The sequence below is a fragment of the Arachis hypogaea genome, chromosome 8 (assembly GCF_003086295.3).
Source record: "Arachis hypogaea cultivar Tifrunner chromosome 8, arahy.Tifrunner.gnm2.J5K5, whole genome shotgun sequence".
In the NCBI taxonomy this organism is placed as follows: Eukaryota; Viridiplantae; Streptophyta; class Magnoliopsida; order Fabales; family Fabaceae; genus Arachis; species Arachis hypogaea.
This window is the reverse complement of record NC_092043.1, coordinates 39,619,676-39,633,174: the sequence shown is the minus strand read 5'-3', so window position 1 is coordinate 39,633,174 and position 13,499 is coordinate 39,619,676. Positions and strand designations below refer to the sequence as shown.

The following is a 13,499-nucleotide window of genomic DNA, read 5'->3' as shown; positions in this document are numbered from 1 at the left end:
ATGCCGGTAGAGATTGAACATAAGGCGTATTGGACGGTGAAACAATGTAACTTGGATTTGAAAGGAGCGGGTGTTGAGCACAAACTTCAGTTAGAAGAATTGGAATGTTTTAGGCTAAAAGCCTATAAAAATGTGAGGTTTTATAAGAAAAAATTTAAGGCATTCCATGACTAGAATATCCAAAGGAAGAACTTTAAGATTGGTGATGATGTGCTTGTGTACAATTTAAGACTCTGATTGATGCGAGGAAAGCTACGGTCTAAATGGGATGGACCCTTTAAGATGGTAAATGTGAGGCCGTATGGTGTAGTTGAAGTGGCTCACCCTTTTAATGAAACAACATTCAAAGTCAATGGGCATAAGGTGAAGCCTTACCGCACACAACCATTCAACAAAGAGGTGGAAGTGTTCCTCCTTGAGGATGCCCCAAAAGATAATCAGTGAATTCATGTCCGTCCAAATTAAGGACGTTAAAGAAAAGTGTTATGTGGAAGACACCCCACCATAGTAACATCTTTCTAACTTCCTCTTCTCTTTTAACAACTTTTATGATTATTGTTCTTCTTGGGTAGCTTAGTTTGGTAGATTTTTAGTGTCGATTTAGGGTATATATGTTAAAACTTGTTCCTCTCTTCTTTCTTTCTCTCTTCTCCAACCACCATCTGTGAGTACTCCTTCATCTTCTGTGTCAGGCATTGGAGCTCAACCAGCTCTCAACTTTCGATGACCTACATTGTTGCCACACCTCTGCCAGTGGCAACAACATAGTGCCATTGCATCCTTCCCCTCTTTCTCTACTTCAACAACCTTTATTCTACACCTCAAGTTCATTCCCATGTTTTCTTTAATATTATTGCTTTGATAATTAGTTAATTAGTTAGTTAATATCATTTACATATTGTTAGTGAATTTAAGTTGTTAAGGTAGGCTATGATTAGTTTCTTAGATTTTGTTAGGTTGCAAGTGTTGGATAATGACTGTGTTGGATTTAGTGTTGAAACTTGGTTAATTATGCTTAATTTTGTGCATTGTGCATCACTTGTTTGATTAAATGCATGTGTGATGCTTTGAGTTTGGTTCATATGTTGTAGCTACTATATGCATTAAACTATATTTTGTTTGGCAATTTATTCATGAATGATACACTTTTAGCTATGCCTGGGTTGTGGACTTTTAAACACCTTTGTTTGTAATAGTTTTAAGTACAATTTCAGTTCTCTTTTTTGGGAGCTTGTTTAATTGCATGTTTATTTTCTATTACTTCATTATTCTAAGTTACTTTATCTTACTGCTTATATAATATAGATCGCGATTTATTTTTGCAATTTTGATTACAGCTCGTATTGCTTATACAACTCGTACATTCCTGACTCAGGCCTCGTCGCATTATTGTGCCGACCATATGAAGTTGGTCACATCATTTGTAGTTTTTTTAGTATGAGTGGGTGTGATTAGGAAATGAAAGAGAAAGAATAGTTAAATAACTTTGCTTTATTTATTGATGAAGCGATTTACAAGGTATGCACTAGTTGCTACTAAGAGTTTTACAAGTTTTCATTCATAACCCTTGCTTTGATACCCTGTTAAAACACCTTTTAGTAAAACCCATGAGAAAAATCATAAAGTCGGGAAAAAGAGTACACCAAGGAGTAAGGTTTTCTATCTAGCTATAGTATCTTCTAAGATTTAAAGTATGCCATGATCTTGGAAATTCGTTCCCTTGTAGATCGAAGATTTGTAGTATCCTTTCCCAAGAACCTGTATGACTTTGTAGGGACCTCTCCAATTAGCTGCAAGCTTTCCTTCTCTTGGAGTTGGTGCTCAGATATCATTTTGGATTAGGATGAAGTCGTTCTCATTAAAACTTCTTTTGATAACTTGTTTGTTGTACCTGATTGCCACTCTTTGTTTCATGACTTTCTCTTTAATCCGAGCTCCTTCTCGCACCTCGGGTAATAAATTGAGCTCTTCTTTACAAGCCTTAATGTTTCTGACCTCATCATAAAATCGAACACATGGACTTTCTTCATTTACCTTACTGGAATCATGACCTCTATACTGTATGCAAGTCAGAAAAATGATTCTCTAATAGTTGATTGAGGTACTGTGCGATATGCCCATAGAACATATGGTAGATGTTCGACTCAAATCTTTTTATTGTATCTAGCCTTCTTGTTAATCCTACAAGTATGACTTTATTTGCTGCCTACGTTTACCCATTGGCTTAAGGATGTTCCACACTCGGGAATTGATGTTTGATTTTGAGATCGAACACCAATTTTCTAAAAGTCATATCTATGAATTGGGTTTTGTTGTCTATTGTAATAGAGGTTAGAATACCAAACGTGGTGATAATGTTTCTGACAAAGAACCTTTTACTCTGTTGAGCGGTGATAAAAACTAAGGGTTCTACTTCTATCCACTTTGTGAAGTAGGCCACAACCACGATTAAATATTTCACCTGCCCAAGGGCTTCGAAAAATAGTCCGAGTAAATTCATTTTCCATTTTGCGAAGGGTCAAGGTGAGGTGATGCTGATAAGCTCTTCAGATTGTGCTACATGAAAATTGGCATGGAACTGACAAGTCAGACATTTCTACACATAATTAATGGCTTATTTTTTTGTAAAGTAGACTAGTAAAACACCAGCTCGGAGTATTTTTTGACTAATGACCGAGCTCTGAGATTATTTTCACAGATTCCAACATGAATTTCTTCTAGTACTTTCTCAATTTTGGATGTTGGGACACACTTGAGTAATGATATAGAAATTTCCCTTTTGTATAGGGTTTCCCGTATCAATGTGTAGTATTGGACTTCTCAGACAAATTTTTTGGCTTCTTTCTTATCAGATGGGAAGATGTCAAACTTGAGCTATTCCAAAGCAGGATCCTTCCAACCCATGTCCAATTTTTTTACTATAAGTACTATTGTATCCGACTTGTTGATAATAGAGGGAACTTGGAGGTTTTCTTGTATTAAGCTTTTGTTATTCCCTCCTAGCTTTATCCTTGCAAGCTTTAATAGAGCCTTAGCTCGACTATTTTCCTCCCTTGCTACGTGTTGGACTTCAGCTACATGGAACTCAAAAAGCAACTTCAAAGTCTTCTGCAAGTACTACTTCATGTTGAGATCTTTTGCTTGATAACCTTTATTTATTTGTGAAGTGACAACCTGTGAGTCACTGAAGACAAGTACATTGCCCCTACTTCTCATGTAAATCATAATGCTACTAATATTGCCTGAAATTCTGCTCAGTTATTGGATGTTGTGATGTTGAATTTCAAAAGTAGCTCTATTGAGGTGCCTTCTTCATTTTCTAGAATTACTCATGTCCCGTTGTTGAAGTTGTTGGAAGATCCATCAACGTAAAATTTTCAAGTTGTTGGCGCCAATTTAGGTTCTTTCCCAGCATATTCTGCGACAAAGCCGGCAAGATATTGCAATTGTATGCCAACTTAGGTTCATACTTCAGCTCATCTCGGTCTTTTGGTTTTGTTAAGATTGGAAGCTGTATGAAGTATTCTTTAAATTCCTGAAATGTCTTCTCGCATTCTTTAGTCCATTTGAAATCGGTGATTTTCTTCAAAAGGGAGAACAATGGTAACAACCTAAGGGTTGATCTTGCAAGAAATCAAGAAAGAGCCGCCAATCTTCCATTCAGTTGCTATACTTCTTTGAGGCGGGTCAGACTTGGTATGTTTAATATAGCAGAACATCTGACCGAGTTGGCCTCTATCCCTCTTTGAGTAAGGATGAACCCGAAGAACTTCCCTGCTCCTATTGCAAATGCACATTTGGTTGGGTTAACTCTCACGTTATGCTTTCTGATCGTATAGAATACCTTCTCAAGATTTGGCACAAAATATACTTCCTCCTTATTCTTGACAAGCATGTCATCTATATACACTTTCATCGAAGACCCGAGGTATATGTAGAAGACCTTGTTCATTAGCCTTTGATAAATAGTCCTTGTAATTTTTAATCTGAATGACATTACTACATAGCAATAATTTGCCTTTAGAGTGATGAATTAGGTAATTTCTTGGTCTGGGACATGCATGGGTATTTGATTATACCTTAAGTAAGTATCCATAAATAATAAAAATCAGTATCCCGAAGCCACATCCACCAGGGTGTCATTGTTGGGAAGGGATAGGGATCTTTGAGCCATGCTTTATTCGAGTTGGTGTAATCGACGCACATCCTTAACTTCTCGTTTTATTTATTAACCAGTATTACATTAGACAACCAAAGCGGGTATTCAACTTCCCTAATAAACCCGGCTTCCAAGAGGTGGATCAACTTCAACCAATGACTTTATCACTTTCACAATCATATTTGATTTCAACTTGGCATGATATGAGAAATGGCAGTTCTAGTGTATGTGTGATTACCTATGATGCACGGACACTGACACTAATACGAACACGGGACACGACACGGGACATGTCGACACGCGAATTTTAAAATGTTATAAGACATGGAGACACGCATACATATAAAATATAAAGTATTTTTTAGATAAATTGTAAAAGTATTTTGATATTTTAATACTTGATTATCAATATATTGACAAAATACACTCTTAAATTTCTCATATGTTATTGCAAAAGTAACAACAACATTACCTAAATTTTCACATATAAAACTCACATCCTCGAATATTTGAAGTAAAATCTGACCATTATAATATGAGTATGTACTCAAATAGGTTCTTAAGGAATTTCACATCAAACTTTTTTGTCTCAAACAAAATTATTACATTGAGATCCTTGAACTTTACAAAAAAAGATTTAATGGTTTATAAAAGAAAAAAAAAAGATTTGGCGGGTTTAGTCCGCCAACCCGCCATTAAGCAGAACAAAAAAGAAATTCAAAATTGTCTCACTAAGCAAAATAGAATGAACCAACTTGCTAAATGACAGACTTTTGATTGAATGGAACTGACTTCCTCATTTGCCACCTCTACCCAAAAGGTCACGAAAAAAGAGTTTTGTTGGAAAAAAATTTTTGAACTCAAACATCTTGAAAGTTAACAACTGCATTTTGTTCTAATCCAGAAAAGTACAAATGATATGGCAGATTGGTTGGCCAAAAAAGGTGTTCGTGGAGATTATGAAGCAGTAAATTAATTACAGTCGCACGCTCCTCTGCTTCGTCTTCTTTAGGATGACTTAGATTAGAGGATTTCTTTTCATCCTTGTATTCTTTTCTTTTTGTTTTCTTTTTAGCTACTGTCCAAAAATAAAAAAACGTAACCCTATATGTATGTTTGTCAAACTCTTGTCCAGATTCATCCACGCTGAAAGTCCTTGAGCCAAAAAGAAGCGATGATACTCTTTCTATACCGTTATGTCTTCATAAAAAAAAAATAAAAGATTTTTTTAATGTCTAAATACAATTATGTATATTAGTGTGCACAAGTTTATTTATTATTTATAATTTTAAATTAATTTAGAAATAATTTGAGTATTGATTATTAACAAAAAATCATCTAAAATAATTTATAGAATTAAAATATAAAAAATATTTTATCTAAACTATATATATTGTGTCGTATATTTAACAAAAAGTTAAAATTAATATACTTATGTGTCCTCCTAAGTCCTATCTATGTGGGTCTCTATGCTCTATGCCAATAATTCTTCTTTAGTTGGACAAGATTTTTCACCAATCAAGATCTATGTGAATCACGGGACATATTTGGTAAGACGTAACAAGAAGAAATACAGAAAAACTAGTCTAATTTGACGTGTCTGTTAATAATTTGACTAATCTCCTTTTATGTCAGTAATTTCACTAATTTCCTTTTACGTCAATATGAAATCCTTCTATATTTGCAAGACGTAACGTAACATCTTTTACTTTTACTATTTTCTTGGTGCAGTTTTTCCCTTAACAAATATGAACCTAGAGTCACACATTAGACATCATAGGCTGTGCTTAAATTATATAAAATTTATTAATTTGTGCCTTTTGAAATGGGGCATTTGATTGCCAAACCGTATCAGACTACCAGTTCAACTGGCTCACCATTTTTTTACCAATTCATAATAACAGAAATCTTTTTTTGGTCATATATCAGACCAGCCAAGTTGACTGATTTTTTTTTTTTTGTTACCCACGGTATCTCCTAACCCGACAGGTTAAGACTAATTCATCGCGGATTTGAGTTCCATTTAAGGGTCTGCTGCTGGCCAATGAACAAGAGACTGATTTTTAATTAATCCAATTAAACCAAGTAACCACGAGTTCAATACTGAAAAATACTATTCTCTCTGATAGTTCAGTCAAATCCAATTCGATTTTCGTGTTTCTACTAACAAAACCCGAATATCATGAGTTCAATCGACACAAACAAACAAACAGAAAAGTAGAAAAATGAAAGAAAAAACAAACTAGTATGTAAATAGAGTCATCTTTACACTCTAAATCTTCACCAGCAGATACACCCTAAGGCACATAATGATACACCTTTAGGGCCCTAAGGCAATGCTTACTACATACAAAGAATTCATGGTTACTCCATACAAAGAATTTTATTATGCAACTGAAGTCTAATTGAAATGGCACATTAACATGTCTCTTAAAATGCTGCACCCGAATTCGAACTTCGATAAGACCAAATGATGGATGAGAACTCCTTAAGAATGTTGGGTGTTAGTGTATAGCGTAAGTGAACTTGTGATGTAATTACCTGGAATTAAGAACTGTTTAATTCATCTGACTAAAAAGAAAAATAGAATTTTATTATGTGACTCCATTTTTGGCAACAATACCACTCAAATCACAATTTCATGCTGATGCACCTAAAGACTAAAATTCAACTATTTCCATAAGTGATGAAATAGTGAAGCGTCTTAATAGTGTGACAAGAGAATGCACAGAGATCATCATCATCATCATCATCATCTTCCCAGTGATAATTACTGTATCATCATAAAGTTAACAAGAGGAAGGAAAATGTTCTTCCCAGTATTCTAACAGCTTAAGGCTGATAATATAAGCTTCATCATAAGAATGACATATATTAGAAATTACAGTTGTAAGTGGCAACAAAATACATGTGATGATGATCTCTTAAAGTTGAGGGGGGGAGATAAGATTCCTAAGCTATTCAGTTACCTAACACGGCGACAGCCGACAGGTGGCATTTTGCGAGGGGTCGCTGTACAGGCAAAATAGAGAGGGAAAAAAAGAGAAAAAAGAAAGAATCAAATATTCTTAAATGATGCTGTTGCGGCATCAAGCTCTACAACTCTCAACGCCCAGAAACGAATAATGAATTGGTTATCTGGTTGCCTTCAGCTTGGAGTCTCCTCATCTTCGCCTTGTCTAAGCGAGCTCGTCTAACCGCCTCTTGAATTTGGCGGTCGTGGTCTTTCAACATCTGGTCCATGTTGCTTGATGGAACTAGCAATGGACCAGAATAATGAATTTTAGGACCCTTGGAGCCATAACCAACCTGCGGTTGAAAAGGGGAGAGGAGGGGAGAGGAGATAGACCAAAATTGCATTTTAGGTCGAAGTCCATAGAACATCGAAATACAGAAAGAATGAGAAACTCAAGGTGCGTTTGGTTTGCACTTTTATTTTTTCTTTTAATTTTCAGTGTTTTCTCCTTTCTGGATTTTGTGAAAGAAAAAAGTACACAGTGAAAATAATAAAATCTTGTTTTCTATTTTCACATTTTTTTTCTTTTTTCTTCACAATTCTAAAAACAGAAAACGCTGAAAATGAAACGCAAACCAAACGCACTCTAGGATCTGTTTGTTTTCTGTTTTCGTTTCTTGTTCTCAGTTTTAGTTTGACAAATGTTACCCCTTTGTTTTTACAATCTTATTCCTTTTTTGGGATTTTGGAAGGAACTAATTAAAAAATTATTTTTCTTGTTTTTACTGATTCCTTCACCAAATCCTAGAAACAAAGTGGTTGAAAACAAGGTGACATTTTTATTATTAATACTTAAAAACAAGAAATTAAAACAAAACAAAAAAAAACATTCTGAACAACTTACAAGAACTGGGTCTTTGTTGTTGACTCTCCCTTCTTCCTTTTGAGGAGCATGTGCATGATGCTTCTGATCCTGCTGCATCAATGATTCAGAGGGCTCTTTGAAGGATCCTGGGAACCTGGTTATTATTTTTGGAGCTTCCACTTGCGACGATCCAGACCTTTCTCTCCGATCATCGGACAACATACTTCTTCTAGCCGCAACTAAGCCAGATATTGTTGATAAGTCGCCACCACCCCCCATTGAAATCTTCGGAGCATCATCCTGGTTCTTCCCGGCTTTAGCCCACGCAGCACGGTGAGTCAGCGGACCTGAATGGGAGGCTCTTTTATGCTGATGAACCTGGGGATCCGCACTTACTTCTGCAGTTTGTGATGGCCTAGGAGGATCAATGGGAAATCCAGAAGCAACTTCTTCTGGGTGAGGGTTAAACTTCTCACTTCTGCTTTGAGAATTGGCATAACTTTGTCTCTTCTGTAAACAGTTATTTACATTTCGATAGAACAAATACAGAGGTCAACAAAACGAAGGAGACTATCGAACATAATTTACAGAGATTAAAGATTCAGCAGAAGAGTAAAAAAATAAAAAATAACAATTTCAAAAGATGTGGTAGTACTAGGTAGAAGAGCGTCTAGTAGTGTATCACCTTGTTCATTGTTGACTATTGCATGGATTTAGCAAGTTTAAGGTATTCCAAGTTGCTTCAAAGATACTTTCGTTATGAGTTAAATTATAAACGCCCAAGAAAATCTTAATCTATCTTTTTTCGTTTTTCCCCCTAGTTTTACTCCTAAGATGACATTCAATTGATGGCACAACAGCAAAATACATTCCTTTACAGCAAAGTATAACGGATGTCGGCGAATGGAATATCATTAAGCACACAGCATCGACTAGTCCCTGTTACTTGGTGGTTAAGAATTATCATTAGTTATGAGCATACCTGCATTGAAGAGACAAGTTCAGCATTGGCATCTGGTGCAGGTACGGCTCGTGATTCTCTTGCACCTCTTCTCTCATGGTCATGTTTCTGGCCCTTGTTTCCTGCTGCTCCTTGCCTGGAAACACCGTAATTGAAACCATGAATGAAATTCTAACACTAAATTAATAATTAGATATACAGCACACTTATGATGAACAAAACATAAGACAGGTATGTTGGAAAGAAAGAACCGACATAGTGACAAAGATGCAACAATAACTATAGTTTTTGTTTAACTAGTTGATTTAAAATATCTTTGAAATCTACACCCAAACAATAACACACCCTGCAAAACATACATTTACTGAAATGGAAGCATACCTTCTAGCTTCTTCATCCCTTACTTTAGCATCAAACTCTTTGCTAGGCGGATACTTTGGTAAGATTGAAGGATCACAAGGAAGAGGTTTCGTTGAGAAGAACTGAATTGAAAGTATACCAAAAGGAGAGTGTCATAAGCTACAACATTTAAGTTTGAAAACAGTAGTTTACTGCATAAAGTAGATTAATTTGCAGTGTATAAATTAATTCTGCCATATCAATGTCGTTGACGAAATATTAATGTATACTTAGAATAATATGCATGAATATATAACTAATGCATGAGCATGGACTTCTTTATTAGAACTTTTTGGACAAGAAAAAGAAACTTATGGAAGATAAGATATCCACACTGGAAAAAAAATAATAAAAAGAAAGAAGAAAATCTCCAAAATCTCCAAGGTTGCAGCTTTTAGGGGAACCTTCAACCAAAGTTTGAAAAATAAACACCAATATCTACTTGTATGCACTAACAGAGCAGCAGTGCATTTAATTGTTGAAAACGTAAAAGGAGACAAGAACTTCACACCTCACTCCTTAAAGCAGATGCTGCAGTTCCACGATCAGCAGGATCTATGGATAAAAGGGTCTCTATCAGTTGTATTGCAGGTGCAGGAAAGTCCTTGAATGTTTCAGAAACACAACGCCTATAGGGCTGTTGAGGCTTAAATATTGTCGCATGAGGTAACTTTGACTTTCTCCAATAATCCTCAGATGGTGAACCGCACAGTTTAAAAATTTTATGTAATTGCTCCACCTACAAGACAGAAAATTGAGGTTTCTAATAATCTTGTTTCACCATCAAGCTTCTTGATCCTAAGAGTTATTTTTCATCTGCTTGCTACCAATATATAATTGGTGTTTAATAAGTTTCGAAAACACATCACATGAAACACAAGATGAAAAGCAGAAAAATACCAGAGATGCTGCATTTAAATTTTGAACCGAAACATTTAAGCATGCATACCTCAGTTCTTCCAGGCATTATTGGCTTGCCGGCATACAGCTCGGCAAGTATGCAACCCGTGCTCCATAAGTCTACAGCGGTGCCATAGTAAGTGGCTCCAAGTAAAAGCTCAGGCGGTCTATACCAAAGCGTGACAACTCGGCTTGTCAATGGTTGAATTTGATTGGGATCAAAAAAGCTTGCTAAACCAAAGTCTGCAATCTTCAAGATTCCATTATTGTCAATCAAAAGATTGGAACCCTTAATGTCGCGGTGGAGCACTCCACAGTTGTGGCAGTGATCAAGTCCACGTAGAAGTTGCTGCATGTAACATTTAACCTGCCAATTTCAAACTCAAAATTAAATCTTCTTGATTATCTTTATGGAAATCTAATACCATGAATGAATTCTCTTCTAAGTCTTAATAGGTTCTTTTTCCAAACCCAATGACATGATTAAAACTTGGTGATATTTTTTAGTTATTTATTAAATCACTAAATCTTAATCTAGAGAGAGAGAGAAGCTTCCAAAATTACCTGTGCTTCTGTAAACTTCAGTCCTGGATGTGATGCGAGCCCAGCCAAGTCATGTTCCATGTACTCAAAAACAAGGTATAAGCTGCATGACATCCTAGATGTAACCAAGCCTTCCAATTTTATGACATTTGGATGATCAAGCCTACGCAGAATGTGAATTTCCCTTGCCATGAAGCGAACACTCTCAGGCTCAAGATTATCAAACCTCACTTTTTTCAGAGCAACAATCTTTCTTTGTTCAAGATCACGAGCTCTATAAACATTACTATAAGTTCCTTGGCCAATCTACACAAAAAAGGGTGAAAAGTTAGTCATGGCAGAAAAGTATCAAGAAGGTAATATTGATATCTTAAAGGTTTTCTTGTTCCAACTCCAATTTCAGCTAAAATGAACCATAGCATGAATTCAATAATGCATATAAAGGAAACAAAATCTGCTGCCGAGGTTGCTGGCCTTGTCCTTACCAACATGAAGCAGAAAAAAACCAATCATACCTTCATTAGCACTTCACAATCAATCATCAATAAAATTCCAGAAATTTGTGCAAAATATTGTACAATGAGATCATGGAGATCAAATATCATGTTAACAAGAAACCTTGAAACACATAAGAAAACAGCAAGGAGGGTTGGAACTTGGAAGACAGGGTTAAATCCTACTAGAGATAGTTTCTCTACCAATAGTTATACATTACCTAAATTGAGCATGAAAATAACAGAAATATGTCAATTCACTATCTGAAGTTAGTAGAAACTAGACAATTATGTTAGAGAAGTCAACCTAGCATCATGGCAACTTTACATACTCAAAAAATAATAAGGAAATGGGGAGCTGGTTTCTCATTTTCAAAAAATAACAAAATAGGGGGCACAAAGATCAGGGGAAAAATACTCAGAAATATATTTGAAAACATTAAAATTCAAATCAATAGTCTACAAGGTAAAAACACATTATCCACATATAAAGAAAGCTTGGTCAATATGCAATAAGCTAGGTAGCCAGATCAAGGAAAGAAGCAATACTTTATCCAACTTCTCAAAAGAATCTGCACGCCGAGGCAACCATCCTTTGATAGCCTCTCCAGCCACTGCAGCCAGCCATGAGGGCCATCCAGCTGCAACATGCTCTCCTTCCATGGCCTTGGGAACAGTCCCAATTGCCGGATGTGGAGCTACAACATATTCCATTTTCTCCCTCTTCCTCTCAAAATTATCAGCTTGCACACGAACGGCGCCATTCCCTTGCTTATCAATCAATCCAACCCTCGGATCATTGCTATCGTACCTATCCTTCACTCGATATGATTCCTCCCTCCTCGATGAAGCTCCCCTAGCTACACGCAAATCCGACACAGTCTTGCCCGATAAACGCTCCCTCGGACTCTCCTTACTGTCCTCAATGGCAGAGGGCTTGCAACACATGCCCCCCATTATGCACACCAAACACCCTCTCCCCTAAAAACCAATCTCCAAATCTCAATGTTTCTTCAACAGCATTTCCAATATTCTACCCTAGCATCGTTCTCTTCTAATAACCATAACCACCCAAAAAAAATCCACAAACCCTTCCCCAAATGTCACACCACAAAGCTAAAATGCAATATTAACAACACATAGCAAGCCAGTACTCTTTACCAACCCAAAATTTAGTCACAAATCAGCAAGCACAATATACCCAACAAATCCAAATACACCCGATAAAATAAACAATCTATCTAGCAGTAAAAGCCCTCAATTTCAACAAATCAAGCCTCACAAATCTAAAAATTACAACTTTACTGTACCCCAGTTGAAGCAAAACCATCAAAACTTCAAAATAAGGGTTATTCTGCACAGCAAAACCAAATTTCCAAGTGAAAACCTAAAATTTTCTGATCCAGGAGATAGAAAAGCTTGCAAATTTACAAACATCAAAACAGATCCTCAGAACCTTCTGAAAGTGAGCTCCCAAGGCATGGTTATGGAGCCTCTGAAGGATTTGCAAGAACCCAGAGAAAGAGAAATAAAAAAAAAGGGTATGATTGAAAAGTCAGGAATGGATGGAGAGAAAAAGCAAGGAAGCCATGGATCTAGGGCATAACACAACACAGATTTGAGAGAATGATGGTAGAGTGTGTCTCGGAAGATGAAGAAAGCGAACAAACATGGTAAAAAAAAAAAAGATTCAATAATAATAATAATAATAATAAGATTTATATTTAAATATTTGCATTATTTTATTATAAGTATAAGTACTAATAAGTAAATGCGTGACATCAATATATGAAAAAGTTTAGTTAGGAAAATAATAAATAATAAATAATTAAATGTTGTCGCGGCGCATATTTATGTTGCAAAGAGGGAGTGTCCCCTGCACTGCAGCTTTGTGTGAAGAGAGAGAGAGAGAAACTCTGTCAAATACACAGTGCATGAAGACATTCCTCGTCTTCTTCATATACCGCCACGCGCCCACACAATTTTACTGCTATGGCAAAATAAATATATATCAAATTTAATTTTAATATATTAAAAATATAAAATATTTTTATATAATTATTTAATTTTTCTTATTCATACAATATTATTTAATTATATACACGTACAAAATTATTTTATATTAATAATAATATATTGAAATTATATTCTAATATATAATAAAATAATATTTTCTAAAAAATTTAATCGGTCGAATTAAGATAAGCATTCTTGATCATGAA

The 13,499-nt window shown here is 35.6% G+C and overlaps 2 protein-coding genes across 3 annotated transcripts; one reads left to right on the top strand and one right to left on the bottom strand.

Annotated features, from left to right (window-relative positions):
• LOC112705364 (uncharacterized) lies at positions 1-444 on the top strand. The gene is made up of 2 exons (XM_025756200.1): positions 1-132; positions 253-444. Exons 1-2 carry the CDS (start codon positions 1-3, stop codon positions 442-444), a joined length of 324 nt encoding a protein of 107 aa, XP_025611985.1.
• Positions 445-6,896: 6,452 nt separating this feature from the next.
• On the bottom strand, positions 6,897-13,253 carry LOC112707412 (probable serine/threonine-protein kinase At1g54610). 2 transcript variants are annotated; one of them, XM_025759143.3, is made up of 9 exons: positions 12,734-13,253; positions 11,827-12,631; positions 10,805-11,089; positions 10,290-10,607; positions 9,852-10,079; positions 9,323-9,423; positions 8,963-9,077; positions 8,020-8,490; positions 6,897-7,468 (listed from the first exon to the last, which is right to left on the bottom strand). In XM_025759143.3, exons 2-9 carry the CDS (start codon positions 12,232-12,234, stop codon positions 7,265-7,267), a joined length of 2,130 nt encoding a protein of 709 aa, XP_025614928.1. In that variant the 5' UTR covers positions 12,235-12,631; positions 12,734-13,253; the 3' UTR covers positions 6,897-7,264. The 2 variants fall into 2 exon arrangements, with proteins under 2 accessions (XP_025614928.1, XP_025614927.1); XM_025759142.3 differs by having other exon boundaries at positions 11,827-13,209.
• Between the last annotated feature and the right edge of the window lie 246 nt (positions 13,254-13,499).